Below are 20,598 nucleotides of genomic sequence, written 5' to 3'. Positions count from 1 at the left end.
TTGTCTTATCGAGTTAGTCACTTTCGCTGTCGTTGGCCTAATTACTGAAGTCCAATCTATTTGTTAAACACAGTTAGTCGCTGTTTATCCTACTACCAAGCGTAGCTAATGATCGCATGGTTCATCGGCGCGATAATGAGTTCAATAAATAAAAAGGCGAAACGAGAGAGTGTATTGAACGGAAAGCTTTATACGAACGCGCGTGTTGCAATCCGACAGGCGTAGAATTAAATTATTTAATGCAACTTTTATAATTTCTCATCGCGCAACAGAGATGAGGAAGGATTACAGGAATTGAAATGTTGGACGGGAGAGGACAAAAAGTTAATTCAAACGTGTCTGAACGTGTACATGTATCACTTCGTGTATTATTCTTTCGATAGACAAAACTTTTATAATTCGTAAAAAAAGATGTGGATAAATGTTTCGCATAGGCACTCCGGTGTACAAATAACACGTATAATACAACGGTTGTAATAAATCGTTATCTAAAAAAACGACTACGTCCAACGTCTCTCCTTCACGCGCGCAACTAAAATCTAATACGTAAAAGTGGGAATGCTATTTACAACATGTGGTCAACGCGACTACGTGCTTAATCGCTAGATCGGGATCCCTATTCTCGTCCACGGGCGATCTATCGAATGACTAGGACGCACGTGTGTCCGAATCGCTCGTCAATTAATTACAATTATTACGACTCGAGCGGATTCCTCGGCGAATCGCGGCGGTCAATCTTGTAATGCGCTAAAACATTGTTACACCTACACGAAATCTTTATTATAACCGTCGCCGCTCGCATAATCCGCGTGATCTTGCCGTCCGTTCAATCCTTGAAAAAGGGGACATTTAATATCGTCAATCGGAGATAATCGTTCGTCGCGACGATGAATTAAAAGCAAGTTTTTCCATGACGGCAGATTGCGTTCACGATGGCGAAACGGATTCGACTAGTTCGACACTCTGACCGGACACCAATCTCTGGCACCGCAAACAAACGTAAGAAGAAGGCTTATTTATCGCCGCTATGATTAATTCGCTGCTGGCAACCTACAGTACGGCTCTGAACGATGCGCTCGGCTGGATAACGTTCGTTGGACGTTACACACACGATATTCTAATTGTATAGAATTAATACAGCAAAATTCATCACATAACAGGTGGGTACACTAGTAAACGACCACTGGGTCTAAACTTATCTCTATGATATGAAATATATAGTATTGTATGTATATATATATATTTTTATTTCTATATATTTTTGGCAGGTGATCGCATTGCCTGTAGCCGACTTTTTGCGGCAATTCCGGTTGCGCAATCCCGAATCACAGATACACGCCTTCGCTTTTGAGAACGTCCAACTTGCATCCCGAGACGTGCGGTTGCGTTTTTGAAAGTTCTTTCTCGAAAGCAACAACGAACCACGGCGAATGCTGCATCGCTCTCTTCGTCAACTTACGATCGTACATTATACGATAAAACGTAAAAACTTTCCACTCGGTCATGTAGGACGAAGATATCTTCACATCCTCGAACTCTGGGGTTCGCTACATTTCGCGCACCTGTCATTCGTACGTATTTACATCTTACATAGCTTGGTAGCTGCCTCGAAGAGCCTCAGAGAATCCCATTTAATCCTAAAATAATAACACGATGGCACTGCAAGTTCAGTCCGTGTCGATGATCAATCTCAATCGCTTAACGCCGCGCGATAGCGACGCTACGTCTTTAAATAGATAAGGTCACGAGTTTGGCGTTTAATAGACGCTCTCGAAAATTTCTTTCCACGCGTTCATCCGTGCACGCCAATTCCGTCGGGACTATATCATAGTATCGAGTCGCGTGCATGCTAAAACGCAGCCCGATACTTATGTAAGGCACGACTTTACATCAATGTGATTCGCGCTAAATTAAACACGCTTACAAATTTAACATTATTATGACTAATTGCTAGATGGTCCCTAATTCGGAAGATGCTTGGAATAATATCTGTCATACACAATACTCTATCGATTCTTTCTAATTCGCAATGTTATCAGCATTATCAGACGTAATCTTTGTTTAATTCTATATAGAATTAAGACGAATTAATGCGATAAAAGAAAATTTGACCGTCATACAATCACACAATCCTTGATATTGTGCAAACGAATCGAAATTGTTCATCAATCAGTAATCGCATATAAGATTAATCTTTTAATTTGAATCAAATTGTCAATGAGAAAAGATCCACGTTTTAAAGTCAAAAAAGCTTATGATTAAAAAGAACGTTAGCAATTTTGTGATATCCTGTACAGTCGCTGTAACAATCCAAATTTTCTTCAATTTCTCAGTTAAATCTCTTACAATTAGTAGTATAATCTTGTAAGCAACGAAATCTGATTGTTTTGATTGATTTTTTAATGAATAATTGAAGAAATTTCTAAACTTGCTTTAATATCCTACAAAAAAAAACGAGTTGTTTTAAGTTCTAGAATACCCTGAAATCCCCATCTAATTGAAATTTCCAATCGAGTTTTGTGAATCTCGCAAAAATTCGTGCTAAAATAAGTACGAAGCCAAATGAATTCTCTTTATCGATTGACCAACTTGATTTGATCGCTAGGTATCGACCGATTTTCAAGCGATGGCCAGGTTCAAAGTCATCGTGGCGGGTCTCGAAAAGGACGAGGACCTCGTCGGATCGGGATAATCGAACGTAGTCGAGGAACTCTTAACGTCATTTTCGAAACGGAGATGCAGGTGCTCCGGATTGGGTGATATCACCGATGTTCTGATGACCATTCTCGACACGTATTCCGGATCCTTAGTCACCAAATCGGGGCTCTCTGGATCGTCCGAAGGTGTCTTCTCTCTGCAGGGTCGTTTCGACGGTGCCGCCGCGTCTGACGTCCTGGTGTGCCTGATGATCGCGGAGAACGCCGACGACGAGTCTTTCTGGTCACGCTCGTGCCCCAATCGAGGAACTATGACGCTGGTGGGCGACGCCGTGACGCACGACGTCGTTTGCGATCTATTCAAGGACGATAATGGAGCACTCGGTTTCACCGTTGACGATGTTCTCTGCTGCTCGATCTGATCGGGCTTGTCCGTGGACGGTCGGTGATGGGCACGCATGCAGGACGATTCCTCGTGCTTGTAGAGGTACGATTTCAGGGCGAAAGCCTTGCCACAACGACCACACACGTGAGGTTTGGTGTTCGAGTGCGTTTGTATGTGAGCTCGTAAGTTCGACTTGTCAGCAAAGGCTTTGTTGCAAATGGTGCACTTGAAAGGTTTCTCACCTGAAAAAACGGAAGTAATTATTAAAAATATCTCTATATATATGACTTAATCTCGCCAAAACTACGCTTTCTTTTAAGTGATAGATATTGAAAGTAATCACTTAAAAGAATGTCGTGCATTGAGAAATCTTGAATAACTGAAGAGCTTATTTTAAAAAGAGAATACTAGTAAACAAATTTAAATGCTCTTTTAACAACAGAAATATGAAATATATAAAAATGAATGTAATAAAAAACAAATTGTTTAAGAATATATATATATGAAGGCAGAAAGTGAAATATAAAATAATATATTTCACATTTTTTTATTTGCGCTTTTTCGGTTGAACATCTCAATTAATCACTCTTAATGTACTTCTTAGCACACTGAAGGATGGGAATATGTTGTTACGTGTCAACCGATTTCACAGTTGCACATCTGTAATTTGTAGTTGAAAATAGTGCCGTATCTTCAAGCGTGCCAAAATCACATCGTGAATGATTAATTTGCATTCATCTTTATTGAAAGCTCGTTAAACCGTACTCATCGTACTCACCAAAATAGTTTTTCTTAGTTTATTTACGTAATATCTATTATTGTAAGAGAAGGCAATCGGTCATGGACAAAAAACAACTCTGAGAGTCGAACGATTTTATCAAATTAAACTGATAGGGAGAGTTATTAATTTTTTTTTTCCAGATACCTGATGTACCGTTACAGTAAATTATATAATTGTTTATGGTCAAAGTTATGAAGAAAGGCGGTAAATAAATTATGAGGAAAAGCGATTTTGGACTCGCGAGCATAGCGATATCAAGAGCATACCTGTATGCGTGCGTATGTGTCCCTGCAGCAGCCACGGCCTGGAGAAACACTTGCCGCAATAGTGGCACTTGCATCCCTGATTGTGGGTCCTCACGTGCATGCTGAACGCCGGCATACTGACGTAGACCTTGTCGCAGTGCGGGCACCTCCTGGCCTTTTTATCGCCCAGCGATCTGTGCGTCTGACGATGTCTGGCCAGATTCGAGGAGGTCGAGTATTTCTTGCCGCAGTCGGGACACTCGTGATCCTCGTTGTCCTCCGGCTTGGGATCCACGGCGGCCGTTCTGTGACCTTGGATCGACGCGGTCGAAGGTACGGACGCCGGATCAACGCCGATATCGGGAACGACCGATACTTTCGAGTGACACGATTCCTCCTGCGAGGAGCAAGGAGAATGCCGCGGCGAGAGGCGAATCTCCAAGGCGGCGTTCTCCCCGGACCGAGTCTCCAGGATCTCTCTCTCGCTCTCAATCCGCTCGAAGAAGAGTCTCGTCCGTTCGCCCAGGACTTGGTCCTGGTTTCCCATCACTTGGACAGTAGGCCGAGACCCAAGAGTTCTACTCGCCTCCGCGGGATACTGCGCGATCCTGGGCGACGCCGGTCGCTGATAGATGACATTGCTGTGATGAATTAAGGTGCCCGCCGCCGCTGCCAGGCTCACCTCCGCCAGTTTCGTCAGGTTGTACAGCTCCTCGGGACACTCGGACGACGTCTCACTACCGCACTCGCTGGCGCCATCGGAAGTTGGTTGACCGCCGCTGTAATCGGCCAGTCTCACGCTTCTCTCGGGGCTGAAATCTGTATGAAAATGAAAACAAAGGGTTGGTATTCAAATTAAGAATATTATAGCAAAATCTGTTTCGATTGACAATTTTTAATTCAATCGACAATTTTTTGGCAATTTATATCTGATGTTATATATTATGTTATCTATTTCCACGAAAGTAAGTGTATTATTTTGATTACGTCTTTCAGCGGATATCGCACGGAACGTGATTTCAAATGCAACACCTCCAATAAATCTCAACGGAAAGCAGGGAAATCCGGCGTCGACTCGTAAAACACCTTCGGGAGCAGGGCTTCGTACGCTGCTCCGTTTTCGGGGAGAACGGAAATAGAGTAGCTACGCCACCAACCCCCGCACGCCCGTCGTTCCCTAGCGCGCGCAACGCGTTTGTTCTATGTATTTCGTAGTACCACGTACGTGTACGCACACGCGTTGCGTCGCGTAAGGAAGCTCGCCTGCCTGCGGTGGGGTTGACGGCATCGCGACGGTATGCGTCTCGGTGGGCCCTGGCGTGTGTGACGCATCTAGCGTCTCCTATTCTTAAATCCGCGCGACACACCACCTTGATCGCGAAGCAACGACCAGTAGATTTCTCCGGTTTTTAAATTCAATCGAGGAAGAGGCGACTTTGATTGTCGCGTGTAAAAAAATCGAGATTTCGGCGTCGCGATTTTTATTCTTCTGTGAAAATAACCGAATTGAATTTCGTGATTTTAATAGATGGCTTAGACATTACTTTGCTGACGCAGAAAAATTATCCGCGACATTATCATTATCATTAATATGCTAAAAGAATTTTTAAGCTAAACTTGCTATTTATAATATATTGATATTTTATTGTTTTTATGTTAAATTATTATATTAGAATTACATGATAAATATAACAATTTTTTTCAAAAGAGAAAAATGTCAAAGATTAATGCCAGTATAAGTAATAAGATTAATGCACGAGAAAATTATATATCAACTAGAATTTATAAACAATTAAATTCAATTATCGTAATTTTTTTGCCAAAATTAATTTCAAATTATCAACGTTTCGATATTCTCAAATACGCTAAACTTAATTACCCAATAGCTTTAGAAAATTATGGTAAATTAAATTAGTTTATTAATTGATAGGTGAAATAAATCACGATATTCAACTATAATAAAATGATAATTTGATTACCAAGTTAAAAGTACTCTTTCTTACAAATTTTTAATTTTCAGATTCTAGTCTGATTAGTCATAATTAATTAAATTAACGCTTTGCAAATTTTTTATTAACATACCTCTTTCAGATCCTGCGATCTCTTCTTCCACACCGTTGTATCTGCGATGCGTGATCAGGAACGCTCGCGGCATCTTCCTCGTCTCCTCGATTTTTCTCCTCAGAGCACACAAGTCATGCTTATCAACTCAAGATTCACAAACTAACACACCAACAATCGCACCGACTACTACTTATAGTAAAGGGGTGACAACGCGTAGACGAGGTAGAACCGATGGACACGGTATCAAGAGGAAGGATTACGATCCGTTTTGGAAGCGTGTACGTCGAGTGACGCACGGGGGTTGTGTTCGCTTCGGCAATTTCGGGCGCAATAGTTGCCCCGGCTAAGATTCGGGGCTACATATAGCAACGCAACCTCCCTCGCTCTCCACCTCCAACGCTGCCGCCGTCGCCGCCGCCGCGGCGCTTTTCGTCGTCGTCGTCGTCTTCTTGTTCTTCTTCTTCTTCTTCTTCTTCTTCTTCTTCAGCTGCACGCGCCTCAGAAGCGTGCCCGCCCGGTTCCCTCCTGCGCATGTAATGGTCCCATTGGTGTGTCGGCAATGTGCGACACGCGTGGCGAGTGCGTACGACCCGCGGAGGAGGGGGCGGATGAAAGACTGCGCGGGAGGAACACAGCCGGCCCCACACGGCTCACGCAGGGTGGTTGCTAACTACCCTTATCTTCTCTCGACAAGTTGTCCCGTCTCATTATCGCCCATTATTAGATTCTACCAATTGGAGCAATCATTGAATCAAATGCAAATTGACGAAATTAATTGTACGGTACACTACGGTATTATGATTGTATGGTGATTCTTTATATAAATTTATCGATAAAAGAACTAAGTAACAAAGATAATAAGAGAAATAGGTAATTGTAGCATATTTTAATATAGTACACACATGGATTTGTTTTATTTATGTGTCTAAAAGATCTTTAAATTAAAGTACAATGATTTGTACGCATTAAATGTTAAAATTAGGATCATACGCATTAAATGTTAAAATCTTAAGCTACTCTTTTTACATACAACATTTTAATGGAATGCGTTTTTAGTTTTTAATTTGTAAATTCTTATAATAATGGAATTTTTTATTTTGATTGAGATATATATATTTGTTGCAGTGTGTGAATCTTCAGTCGTATATTCAACAAATTCGATGAAACCAGCACTGCTCATCTGTCTAGAGCGTTATTTAAACAAAGAACGATGGCGAGCAGATATGATAACGGCGCCATTTCAACAGTTACAGGGTAGAAGCACAGGTTGGTGCGCTGGGTGGTTCTTCTGGCGCGACGCCAGGCGTCCGCCGAATTTAGCACCGCGATGCTGACTAACTCGCGTGGCATTCATTCAATCGTCGACCAAAAAGCCCCGCTGCCTGCATAGTATCTTGCTCTTTGCGCGAAACGCGTGTCCTAAGGCGATTAGAGAAAAAAAAAAGAGATCAGGTTCCAATCTTCCTGAGGCTTATTCGAGCTTATCTATGAAATATACAAATTAGAGTACACGAGGAATTGCCTGGACACTGCTTTTTATCAACAGTTTTGTGATACTGATTTCTTTTCGCTTTAAAAAGTTAATTATTATTTTTACTTGCAAATGTTAAACGGTATCAAACATTGAATACTTTATATGACGAATGAATCAGAAATATAAATTTTGTCAAACTTTATTCTAAAATAAGAGACTATTTAAAAATGTTATTGATTTATATTCAGAGACAGATAATTATTTCGTTATTTAATTTTAATTTCTTTTATTAATCACAAAAGAGAGATCAATTCTTTTTTATACATTTAGTCTAATTTGTGAGACTTGAAAAACGTATAAAATCTCCATTTAAAATTTTATTAATCTATTTATAACTTATAAATGACGAAGCTTATATACTCGTTTTTCAAGAATATTCGCGATTCAGTGAAAATTTATGATTCACAGTCGACTATTTACCGCTGTTCGATATATTTATTCTATCCCGCGTCATTTCTTCATGCTAAAAAAAATGTTTGAAATTCTTCAGGGCAGAAAAGAAGAGAAGTTGAAGCATTCCGTATCGACTGTCTACGCGAAGACGAAATATTTGTGAGCTTTCGGATAAAACGTGTGATTGCAAGAAATCTTTAGATGGGAGTCGCGGAACAGGTGTCTCGGCGGCGGTATCGCAAATCGTCGACGACGGTATCGTCGTCGAACGGCCAAAAATAAAGTCACGAGTTCCGAGCGCATCGAGCGAGCGAGCGAGCGAGCAAGAGCATCCTCAACCACTGACGCAATTCGACTGCAGTAGATCATCCATTAACGTAACCGGCACCAATAGTGCTAGGCACCTCGTGGCTTTCTACGCGCTTTATCCGGCGGCGCATCCTACAGGTGCCCAAAGGTATTCCGTCCGCCCACTTGGACGCGAATCGCGTATTTTCGGCGCTCTTGGAGCGCTCCCAGATGCGGAGGAGGAGGAAATACGCGACGTCGACGAAAACGATATGCGAGGAAGGAGATCTTGACGGATAAATCGCGACCGCGGTCACGTGCGGTTCTACTGAAAGAATACTCGGTGATGCGAAGAAACGAAATTTATTCGAAAGGCTCGATTGTACCAAGGAATGTCGACGAGATCCGAACAGTTTCGCTGACGGTCTTCGGAATGACTGCACGGATGGTGATAAATTACATTGAATGATATACGTGTAAGTTTACTAAATCGGGACAAGTTTGTAAGAGGGGAATTTCCAATTTTAGGTAATTTCTCGCCTGAGAAAGATGGATAAGTACGGGGGCGGATATAGTTTTTGCGTCGAGGATACCGAGAGTCATTAGGAGTGATCCACGGGGGCGGCGAGATCGTTTAGGACGAGAAAGCGTGACTGTATCGCGTGTCGTCCCGTAAAGTATCCGGATACGCACGGTTCCTCCTATAAATCAGCGACCTTCCGCACGCCACCCTCTTTTCCTCGTACCGGCGGCAGCAAGTACTTTCCGCGTGCCGGAAAAAAGGGAAAAGCACGCGAACGCTATTTAAAAGGCTCGTAGACCGGCGGCTTTCCTAGCGGCCGCCGGAGTATGCAGCGAAGGCGAGCGCGAGAAGAGAGAAGGAGAGAGGACTTCGACTTCGCCGCTCCTCTGGCGGCCTCGGCATGGGGTTGTCGTGCTATTTTCAGGCCCCGCTGGCTCGATGCAGCTGTCGTGGTCTTCGGGTAAACCACCTCTCTTCTATTCCACGGCCATCCTCGAGGCGCGATAAGGTAAGCCGAGGAGATTGGAATCTAGAATCTCGCGACGAGATTCGTCCGTTGGCGAGTTTTTCTCTAACTCGTTCGTTTCGCAAAGATAGACGTTCGCCAAATTTGCGCTTCTCGGTGATGAGCAAAGTTGAGTGAATTCTTCAACTTTAAAAGAATTTTTTATTATATTCGTATATTAGAGAAGCGAGATGAATTGTAATAAGCAAAAATTATAGCACGACACTTGCAATAATTCCAAACCTTTTACTATACATTTTTATTATATATAATATATATATACTTTTTATTGTATACTATATACAATACTTTTTATTATATTTGTATACTAGAGAAATGATAATTCCAACTTTTTGTTACTATATTATGTCATGATGAAGTCGAGTTAAGTAAAATTCTTTGGAGAACAATGTAATATTTCTATAAAATATTATAATCTCGATACAGTTTTGTGACAAATCGTTTCGAAGTTTCGTAAAGTTGTTACAATTACTACAAACCTGTCCTAACTTGAGAAATATCTTTAATATAAATACAGATCTTACAACTTTATTTGTGGTTTAAATTTAATAAATTCATACCAAATAGAATTTGCAGCGAGATTACTAAAAATTAAATGTTGGCACCAGATGGCTGGTGAAAAAGTTCTGCACGATCACAAACATTTACGGCAGCACAGACATCACGAAATAATAATCAGAAAGAATTTTCGGAGCTAAACACTCGTGCGCCTAGAATTCGCCAATCGGATGAACCTATTAAACTGTCCGGATTCCGAGAATAGCAATACGATGATGAGGACGCGCGCTTCCGCGAAACGATGCGTCGCGTCAGCGCGGCGCGGCGGGAAAGCGGAATAAAAATCCGTGGGCCGTCTTCCGCGGAGGAGCGCCCACCGGAGGATGAGGGATGAAGACGAGGCCGAAGATAAGCCGAGGCGAAGATCTGGCCGGGCGCCAAGACGTCAGATTTTCAGCCGTTTACGTGTACTTCCAACTTTTCCGTCTGCGCTTTCCTTCGCCTCCCCTATGCGTCCTCTAGGATCTCTAGGGTGCAATGACACCGGGCGGCGCGGCTTAATGACTATTCTCTATTCACGGGTACGTGAATCATATTATGCGGGAATAGGCGTTGCACGCGTCTCGATTATATTCCACCGCATTGTTGCTGTTTTTAGGCACGTGAGTGAAAGGTGAAGACAAGGCGCCGTGGTAGTCAGATAGATGATTCGATTTTGCCTTAAATCAAGTTTCATGTGATGAAACTTGGACAGAGAAAGACTTACATGTTTATTGAAAACGCAAACAATGTGAGTAACATAATACTTAATATAATCAGGCAACTCTGTGAACGAAAATGTATAAAGATTTAATTATAGTGGTACCGCAATCCTAAACAATTTATATTGGTAATTGAAAGAATAAGGATGAAAATTAAAGAATTAAGTGTATATATTAGTGAAAGCTGTAACAGACAAATATCTTGGGAATATAGGTCTGAAATATTTAGACATGGCGAAGAAATATAACGGGTTGATACTTTCGATGGATTGAGCGGGGTTTGGAGGGAAAAAAGGTTCGAGGAGTGCCGGTGGCAAAAAACGTCGACCGGAACGACTCTTAATTTAGTTCTGGGTGCAAGAGGTTAACGCTGGGTGGAGACATCCGTGGAAGCGCCTCCCCTTTAGGGGAGAGCACCGTAAGACACGTTGGCTCGTGTTCGGAGGAATGTCCTCGAGGATAAAGGGAGACAGTTCCTTCCGGAGACAGCGATCAGCCGCCTGTTTCATCCCCCCTCTCTTCGATCGTGTTGCTATTCTTACACCGCCATCGGTACGAATTCAGCTACTTGCCCTTCGCCTCGGCATTGCTGGAGTGCTCCCCTTCGAAGGGAAGCTGCCCAAATGGTCATTTGATATTGCTCCATAAAATTCTACGCGCTCTGGTTGTCATGCAATATTTTTATACCACGTTGGAAGTAATGAGTTCTTTTATCACTTGATATTACATTGTTTTATTTGTTGTGATTATTTATTTTATATCAAATGATTAATATAATCATTATTATTCTTATAATTATTGTTCTTATTTCCGTATCATAGTTTAGTATAATATTAAAGACAAATTGATTATTTTAAATTTATATATTATTTATATATTTTTAAATAAAATCCCTTTATTTTGTATGATTTTCAGAGATAGATTACAATACTTTGACGTAATTCAAAGGCGAGATCTCTTTTCAAGACACGATTGCACCCTTCCTTTTTATGGGTGTCTATTTATCTATTCATCTCTAAGCTCTGTTCCTGACGCTTCGATCGAAATCGCAGACGCCTCGTTCTCCGGCCAGTGTAGGGTTTCGTCGTGAAACTCGTAAATGAGCCCCCGTGACTCGCGCTTTTGAATGGAAACCGACAGGGCCGACGGTTTTTACGAAAGCTGCCACAGGATGCGGGTGCGCGCAACGGAGAAGGGGTGGCGACGCTCATTTTCGTTCTCTTTGGCGTTTTTTTTTTCCGACTCGCCTCTCCCTCTCGGTCTTGCGAAGATCGGAGAGAAAAGGGAGAAATACCGCCAGCTGATCGCCGCCAACGTCGCCGCCGCCGCGCCGTTTCTGAAAAGATTTGCCTCTCGCAAAATGCGAGCACGTGCTCGTATGCATGCGCCCTCCGCTTTCGGTTTTGCATGCCTACTTGCCACCTGCGAAGACGGACTCGTCTCGTAGCGTACCGCAGTTTGACCTGATCGCAATTAATCCTGGCAAAAATAATTTATGAATAATACTCCACTTTTCTGCAGCCTCTTTTGTCCCAGGATCGCGTGGATTAATAGACGATCAGAAGAATCTAATTCGTACAAGATTTGTTCTTTAGAAATTCTTTTAATTATAGAATACCTTTTAATTCAAAGAAAGGATGCAGGTATCTTGATATCGAAATATTCAAGTAATTTAGGAAACAAAATGCAATAAATCTTTTTATTAAAGATAGGCAATATCGCAAAAAATCGCTTTTGACGAAGTACGGATATCTGAATATTAACTCTCTAAATCTGAATCAGTGAGTAGTCACTGATATCAGTGTAGTAAAGTATGCCACTGATTCATGAAAAGTGAACGGAAGTCATCAACATTCCCGACATTTCGGAGTAATTAGCTTTGTAGTCACCACTATATATCATGCGTAGATTGCTGGCGATCTCTTTTTCTTGACGATATCTGGATCATATTCTCTCTAAATCTGAATCAGTGACTATAGTCAGTTCTCGCTTGTAATATCGGAAACTCGTGATTTTCACGCAACTAATAAGAGACGACTCGCTAAAGAGATCTTATAGGAAACACTTGTTTAATTTTGCAAAATATTATTTTCCAGAGTTAGAAGAGTAAGATGAAGCTGCTTCTGCTGTCAAGGCTGTGCATTCGCATACCAGCGTCTTTATTCTCTTTCTTTCATCACTATTGCCCAGGCGGTCTTTATGGAGCGTGGTGGCAGGAAAAGGAAGTGAACTAGACGGTGAACGACTAAGGTCATGGTCTCAAACGATAATACAGTGACAAATTCGAGCAAGTATCGTCATCAGTTTAACAAATTATTGGTACGTGTATATATATATCAGAAAACATAAATTTTCATAGTAGTTGTATTTTGATTAAAAAGAGCCGACCAGTCGAATTTATCTCCTCGTATCTTAAATTCAATTTCTCCTCTATCTTACATCAAACGTCTCTGTCATTTATCATGATGATGAAGAAGACTCTCATCGACCTATTAAATCTCCCCATGATTTTATTCGATACATGTGTCGACAGTTGATCTTCATCGCCGGCGGAAACGCTATTGTCTGAGAACATCTCCTTGTCAGATCCGCATCGCTGGAAAAACGGCGAGAGGGGCGGTTAAAGGGACCCCGGAGAGGGTCGCAGATATACAACCGAGTCACCGGTGGCAATAGGCACGCGACCGACACGCGCCCATTCTCTCCATCTCTCTCTCTCTCTCTCTCTCTCTCTCCGTCGTCTCATCTCCGGGCTCGAATTCCCTTTTCCACCGCCTTCCCTTTAACACGCGTGCGTGTATAAGACGTATGCGACCCACGCACGTGATCATCTCGGGGCTTTACGCCCATATGGGATCTCAAAACATCGGTAGCAGCAATAATCGGTAGTTCGTGTTGCCAGGACGATTTAATCAAATCTTTTTGTAAACCTTAGAGTGTAAAAATTCTTTGTATATGTTTTTTAAAATTAAAATTTAGAAATTACGAATATGCAATTGCAATCTCTTTTTTTATCAAATTTGATATAAACAAGAAAATAAATGTTCTCTTTATATAATTATTAGATATTAATGTATTAGTGGCGATCGTGGCGCAGAGAAATGTGCGCTGGTCTAGTGAGCCGGAGGATCCGAGTTCAAATCCGACCAATAATTTGTCGGTTTTTATTTGATCGCCACCTCTCGGAAGCAGGGATAGGAACCCATCGAGAGTATCTTTGCCTAGCTCTCCTCTATATTTAGAGAGGGAATCGAACCCCCAAGTTGGGGGTTGAGCAACAATGAAATAGGTGCGCATGGTTTTTACATCTGTGCTATATCTTCAAATAATGATGTTTATTTGATTTTGAAGAAAATGAAATAAAAATGAATAAATTAAAATGTGAACAAGAAAATGAGACAGCGGAGTATGAAGTATATACGATAAAGGAACTGAGCTGCCGCTTTAGTAGTGTCATATATACTTCATATTCCATTGCCCCATATTCTTGTCCACACTTTAATTTATTCATTTTTATCTCAAGATCTTCAATGAAATCTTTATCCTTGCTATTTGATTGTATTAATTGAAATTTGATATCTTCTAATTGTCTAATTTTTTTGTTTGCCTTGGCGAGCTTTTGAGTATAATCCTTCTCCATGAGGGATATTTTTAATATAGATTCCATCTCAGTCTCTTCGTTTTTGCAATACGCTTCCAATTTTTTTTTTAATTATTACATTCTTTTTTCACATCTTCAAGCTCTTTCCTCAGTCCTTGAGACACGTTATCATTTTCGTAAAATTCTCGATATATCGTCTATTGTGGCGGATGAGGCGTTTCCCGAGCTTCCGCTATTTTTCGTGCTGTGTAAAACAACTCGCGACTCCAAGCACTGTGATTTATCAGGCTTATCAAGAAAAATACTTATATCACTGTTATTTAGGTAGAAATTATTAGTCTGGCTTCTGTCTTCCATGGCTATCCATAAAGAAGAGCAGAGTAGTTATGAATAACATGATTAAGTAAAAGACATATGCAAATAACAAAACTAGCATATCTGAAGCACATACAATTGTGCAACCGACAAGAATAATTTGACGAATTGTTAATAGTGTGCAAAGATTTACGAGTACTGACGTTATGGTAAGAATGGAAAATTAATTCTGTATTTCTTAATTACTTTGTTTCAGACATAATTTCGAGATATGCCTTGACGCAAAGGAGTTCGAAATAATTCGTATAAACATCGCGTGCGTCACGATGTGTGCCTTGTGTAGCGGTATAATATTAGACACCCGGTGGACGCGCATCTCGTTCGTTGATATCTCGCCGCTATAAGATCCACGGGAATATCGCGCTGTACGTGCGTGCGCGTTTCGGATGCGTGTGCGTGCCCATTCAGAAACTCTTCTTTCTAGTGGCCCATTGAAGAATCCAGCCGCGAGTCGGTGCGCCCGTTAAGCCGTGTTATCTTAATACTTTGAGGACCGAAGGTATTGGATTTGTACCTTGTTACTTTGCCTCGTGTTTTCCAGAACTCATGAAATCCATCTACGAATTAGACAATGTCATATTATGAAGTCTACACAAATGATTTACGTTGGAAGCAGCGTAAATCTAGTTTCACAGATATTTAATCAGAATTTTCTTACTTTATATTTAAATCAAAATTAATTGATATTTATTAATTAATAATTTGACCCATACCATTTATATTCGACTTACACGCATTTGCAGAATATGAATTGTTTTTTAATAAATTAAATAACGTTTGAATGATTATAGGGATGTATCTACACCGCATCACGTGGGACATACTTAGCGATCGAAGCTAGTAAAAGAATGATTAAGGTCGATGAAGACGAAAATGCGATCTGTCGTAACGAGGGAAATCGGACATCTCTAAGTTTAGCTTCTATTTGCATGCGGATCAGGGACGGATTCGAGTTGCCAAGGCGCCATAACATATAAGAATTGATAGATTTTTTTTTTAATTGAGAGATTGACAGAGAGATTCAAAAAGGTACATGAAATACTCGTCAAGCAGCAAATCGTTTTGTTTTAATCCAACATGCGAAGCAACATTTACGATTTTTGAAGCCCTCTAAAAAAATATTAAACTTTTAATATCCAAATTTTGAAGGTCATTCTAGATCTACGAATTATTGAGTTTCTTTGAACGTTAAGTCTTTTAATCGTCAATTAGATAATTATGTAAAATAATTTCGATATAATTGAATTAACGCGTTTAAATTAACCGGTTGGCGTTAATCCGGCGTTTGGCAAGCCTCTGTAAAAAGTACCGACGTTGCACAAGGATATTCCTTTACTACGATCTAGAAATACTAATTTCGGAATCGCGCCCCACCAATTTATCTCTCGCCTATTGACGAAAGCACAACGTGACAGGAAGCATAGCTCTCGTGACGATTGTCGGTTTCCGGACAATTGCGTTTGCTTGACGATTGTCATAAATCAGATCTACTAAAAAACAAAACGATTAGGCAACATTAACTAACGATAAAACGAGGGTAGGATGTACTTATAAAAAAAGTATATTTGTACGATAAAACAAGAATGAGCCAAGATGTAGAAAAGATACATTTATTCCGGAAATAATTTATGAATTTATAATAGAATTTCCACTGGCTTCTATGTTATCAAATTTGATAAGGAAGTAGTTATATGTACATATAGTTAGTTACACATTTTTGTGTAAGTTATTTATGCAACTCTTATATAAAATTGCAAGCGGCACATTCGCCTAATTTTATGCTTCTGACATCGTAATTGAAAACATCTTGCGCAGGTGTGGCCAGCCCTTCATAGAAGTAGCAAATAGAACGATCGCACATCATAGAACGTTATTTAAAAAAATCTAATTAAGTAGAAGATATGCCAGCAGGCTGGCACTTCAATCCTGAATCGAAATATCGCAATTTTGTACGGGTGCAACGAGTTTAGAGGCGAAGTTTTGGCCGATTACCAACGATTACAAACGATATCTACAGACAACGACGATGATAGCAAGCGCTTGGCATGGTGTGGATCGCGCTTATGTATCGCGACTCAATTTAACTATCGCCGTTTATATTATGTCCGTGTCTACCTGTCGTCGTGCAAGAATCCGTGGATCCGGCCGATGCCAATGATCGAAAAATAGATACGAGCGCAACCTGTTCGAAATAGCCGAAGTGAAACCTATGACACGCAGAGCGCGTGGTTCTTTCAAGCTGCCGTAACATTGCGTCCAAACTTATGGATCGTCAATTAATTTATGATATAATCAATATAAAGAAATATAAAATTTTAATAAAAAGATGGCTCTATTAACTTTTGAATTTAGGGACTAAGTATTGAAATTAATTGAAATATGTAATATATCTATTTAGTTATAGAATTGTGTACATTAATTTTAATTTTAAAACTGAAATATTTCAATATTCTTCTAATCTCCCTTTTAATTTTCTTTTTCGCAGGTCAAGAGATCACTCGCGGCCGCGAAGGTGTCTAAGACCAAAAGGAGGAAGGAAATCTAATTATAGAAGTCGTTGTACCGCGTGCTCGGCGGAGAACCATGGAGGGTGTGAGTGCGGGTGCACGAATAAGAATCGGTTGTGCATTGGGCGGTCATAAAATGCAGTCTGCATCCGCTCGACGCAGATGTACTCTGCGGAACGGGGTTCGTTCCTCCTACGAGGAGTCCGCAAAGGATCTCTCGTTTCGGTGTTAGGCGACCTACCGAGATGTGCCCGGTACAATGAACTAGAATGAAGATCCGCGAAACGCGATTAATCGAACCGCGCGCGAGAGACTCATAGCTCTCTTTGAACCCTCCGGATATTGCTCGAATGGTTCAGATTAAAGCAGGGATTTGAGTAGGTACATTGGCATTTGTTGCAATCTCCATGTATATACATACATTTGGTTTATTTTATTTATATCGAGATATTATAAATATGCGAATGAAAAGAGGAAAATGAGGTAGTTTACGAATAAATTATTCATACGTATAAAGAGAGACAGTATAGGAGTACTATACTGTATCTCTGTATACCAGTACTTGTTTATCTAAACGCTCAGTATTAATTTATTCATGATAATGTAAGATAGTGAGGGTATTTAAAATTTAAACTGTTTTGAAACAAATCAAACATTTTAAATGGATATCAAAGACGATATTTTCAAGAATTGATTCTTCAATCATGAAATTAATGAAAATAAATTAAGATTAAGTATATTATCTCATGCTTGATGATAATCGGTATTTCATTGAGAACTTTTTAGCATATTAACGCGTTTAGTATGGCATGACTTTGTTCATTACGTCGTTCATTCATTCGGGAGCCATGTGGTTCATCATTATTAACCCGTGCGGTACTTCCTGTCTCGTGCAGTGATAAAAAAGGATTCTAGTACTCCGTGCCGAGTTTTTTATACTGGAAAAGATCACGAGAATAGTTCAAAATCATATATATATGAGCGTGTATATAAAATATAACAAAAAATTATTTTAGATACACTAAATGTATCTATATACAGTTTTGCATTTTGCCTGCTTTACGTACTCAAGTTAATTAAAGAATCAATGTGTCGGATAGTCTTAATTTTTTTATAATTAATCGCGATATCAAATGCAGATGCGAGCTAAAGAAAATTTTTTGCACGAAATTATAGATCTCCCTCTGTAAAGAAACAGAATCTTTCTTTTTCGTTGTTATCATTACACTTTGCAAAGTTTTCTTTCAATTTCGCTAATGTAAGCTTTCGCCGATCGTTCCTGGAGCAAGGTCCGATCGCGCCGTACGTCGACGAGTCCCAGCTGCTAGATCTCGCGCGTGATCAACTCGTGCCGGGCAGGCTGCGATTATTATTGTTTCCCTTTTTCTCTCCTCTCTTTCTCCAACTCCCTATCTCTCTCTCTCGCTTTCGAAGTAGCCCGAGTGTATGCCCGTGACGTGGCCATGTAAGGGCTAGGCGGGGGTGCCATGTCGGAGCCGCTAATTTTAGATCGACTCCCGTGCTTCCAGGAGTCGACTCGGCGAATCGGCAGCTGGTGAATTCGACGAGCTGCTGCCTCGCGCGTGCACGTGGGTCCGGTATACAATGCGTGTCGCGCAGCGTCCACCGGTCATCCCCCTTCTCTCGTCTTGGAGAAGGCCGCGACGTGTCCGATCGTCCTGGTCCAGATGTATCTCGCGATCCCGCTCCCCTCGAGACATGCGGCCACAATCGATCAAAAAAGTCTTGCGTGTCGTGAAGAAATTGCGTTGAGGCATTGAGTGTCGAATTTCAATGTTTCCTGCTTCTATAAATTAAAATGGTAAATATACATACAAGTATATACACATAATAAATATCTATATACGTTTTTATTAGTTCTATATTTTTTTTAATTTTATTATATTAATGTATATTAATTAAGTTCCTGACTGTGTGCAGCCCGCAGAGTAGAATACGTCAGCGAGAAGAACCGGAAACGGAGCGGAGACTTTGAAAAGCGTCAGAGAGAGAGAGAGAACCGCGGGTAGAAACGCATCCGAGACGCATCCTTTCGCTTCCGACGTGAAAAGGGGGAAATGAACGCGTGCACGAACGTTCCTTTGAGCGCGCGAACCGAGGCGGCAGGGGGTAAACGGGAGATCTGGTGGCGGCTGGTGCAGCGGATGTTTGAAGCCGAAGAAAGCGAGGCGGTGGTTCCTGTCGTGGCTTCCCTCGCGCTTCGTCTCCGCTACCGCTGCCTCTCGCGGTCCCTCGCGATCCTCCTTTTCTCGGTCAGCGTAGGAGGCACACATTTCGGCGGATGTGATGTTTAGGACAAGAACCACCCCGCGACTGACAAAAAGCCCGGCGCAGTATAAATAGGCGGTGGTTGTTACCACCGCGGTCGGCGGTCGTAAACTGATATCACGCGCTTTTGACCCACATAACTCGGATTGATTGTTTGTGAAACGACGAGCGCGATCGGTCTTTTTCCCGGCGTCTTTGGAGAATGGATCCTCGACGGAAGGAAATGAGGATGATCGCGTCAGTCATGGAATTCGTTAAACTTGAGTCAAATCCAACAGCTATAGCGTGATCTTTCATTACACACATATATATATATATATATATATATATATATATATATATTAGTCGCTAAATTAAAAATAAAAACAATTAAATCTAGCTATGACATACCCACGGTCTTACATACACCACACCAAAAGCTTTCAGGATATCGAAAGACACGTATAATACCAGAATTATTCCTCTGGATGCGTAAGAAGAGAAATTAAATCAATATTGTTAAAAGCGCAATCACGTGTCCGGATTTCGACATGCCCGACACGTGGTCTGCCGTCTCTTCTGGCTCCTGCTGAGACACCGAGAGACCTCCCGGTGTCGTCCGGCCCGCATGTGCGCGAGCGAGAATCTCTGGTTTTCGAATTGTTTTATCTGTTCGTCGGTCTTATTATCCAAAGCTGAGAATGCGTAAAAGAAATGTCGGGATCGGGCCCAGGGACCAACGCGGGGCTCACACCTCCTCGGTGTCCTCCGCGGGATTGTAGATTCTTTTTGTGGTCGGGGCTACGTGCATCAACTTCGTGGGAGAGGATAAATGAAACCAAACCACTTATTGATACCTATAATATCTTGGTTCGATGCTAGCAGATCGTGAAGGAATTGTCTATAAATGGAAATATTGTAATCTATATAAAGAAGCGAAGAGTATTTTTATGTGTATAATATACAATATTTTCTCAAGGAATTTTCTATATAAATTCGAATTTCTATAATTATTTTATAAATTGAAGCGACTAAATGATATATGTAACAGGAAACAAATATATTTATTTTAAAATTTTTATTAAGAAATTATACTGCCAATAAATCGATTCAGTAAATGTTCTACTTTTACATTCAGTCTTTCGTTTCTACAGCTGTAGACAAGGAAATGCTGTCGATGCTGTAACAATTG

At 41.0% G+C, this 20,598-nt stretch overlaps 1 protein-coding gene and 1 long non-coding RNA gene across 2 annotated transcripts; one reads left to right on the top strand and one right to left on the bottom strand.

The window, feature by feature from the left end:
• Positions 1 to 348: 348 nt before the first annotated feature.
• LOC139778706 (uncharacterized) lies at positions 349 to 6,663 on the bottom strand. Its single transcript, XM_071716781.1, has 3 exons — positions 6,151 to 6,663; positions 4,090 to 4,887; positions 349 to 3,284 (listed from the first exon to the last, which is right to left on the bottom strand). Exons 1-3 carry the CDS (start codon positions 6,221 to 6,223, stop codon positions 2,620 to 2,622), a joined length of 1,536 nt encoding a protein of 511 aa, XP_071572882.1. The 5' UTR covers positions 6,224 to 6,663; the 3' UTR covers positions 349 to 2,619.
• Positions 6,664 to 8,171: 1,508 nt separating this feature from the next.
• Positions 8,172 to 20,414, top strand: LOC139778713 (uncharacterized). Its single transcript, XR_011719647.1, has 4 exons — positions 8,172 to 8,795; positions 8,876 to 9,378; positions 17,117 to 18,960; positions 19,080 to 20,414. It is a non-coding gene; the product is annotated as an uncharacterized lncRNA (long non-coding RNA).
• Positions 20,415 to 20,598: the final 184 nt, after the last annotated feature.

This window comes from Temnothorax nylanderi, unplaced genomic scaffold (genome assembly GCF_030848795.1).
Source record: "Temnothorax nylanderi isolate EJ_2023f unplaced genomic scaffold, tnyl_v1.0 TNYL_tig0193_pilon, whole genome shotgun sequence".
Classification (NCBI taxonomy): domain Eukaryota; kingdom Metazoa; phylum Arthropoda; class Insecta; order Hymenoptera; family Formicidae; genus Temnothorax; species Temnothorax nylanderi.
Note: the sequence above shows the minus strand (reverse complement) of the source record. Positions and strands in the feature narration are given on the sequence as shown.

Excerpts from the sequence above, each read along its gene's own strand:
- LOC139778706 (XM_071716781.1), bottom strand. The coding sequence starts at position 6,223 with ATGCCGCGAGCGTTCCTGATCACGCATCGCAGATACAACGGTGTGGAA. Across the intron at positions 4,888-6,150 it reads GATCGCAGGATCTGAAAGAG|ATTTCAGCCCCGAGAGAAGC; the intron begins GTATGTTAATAA and ends ATTTTCATACAG. Across the intron at positions 3,285-4,089 it reads ACACATACGCACGCATACAG|GTGAGAAACCTTTCAAGTGC; the intron begins GTATGCTCTTGA and ends CCGTTTTTTCAG.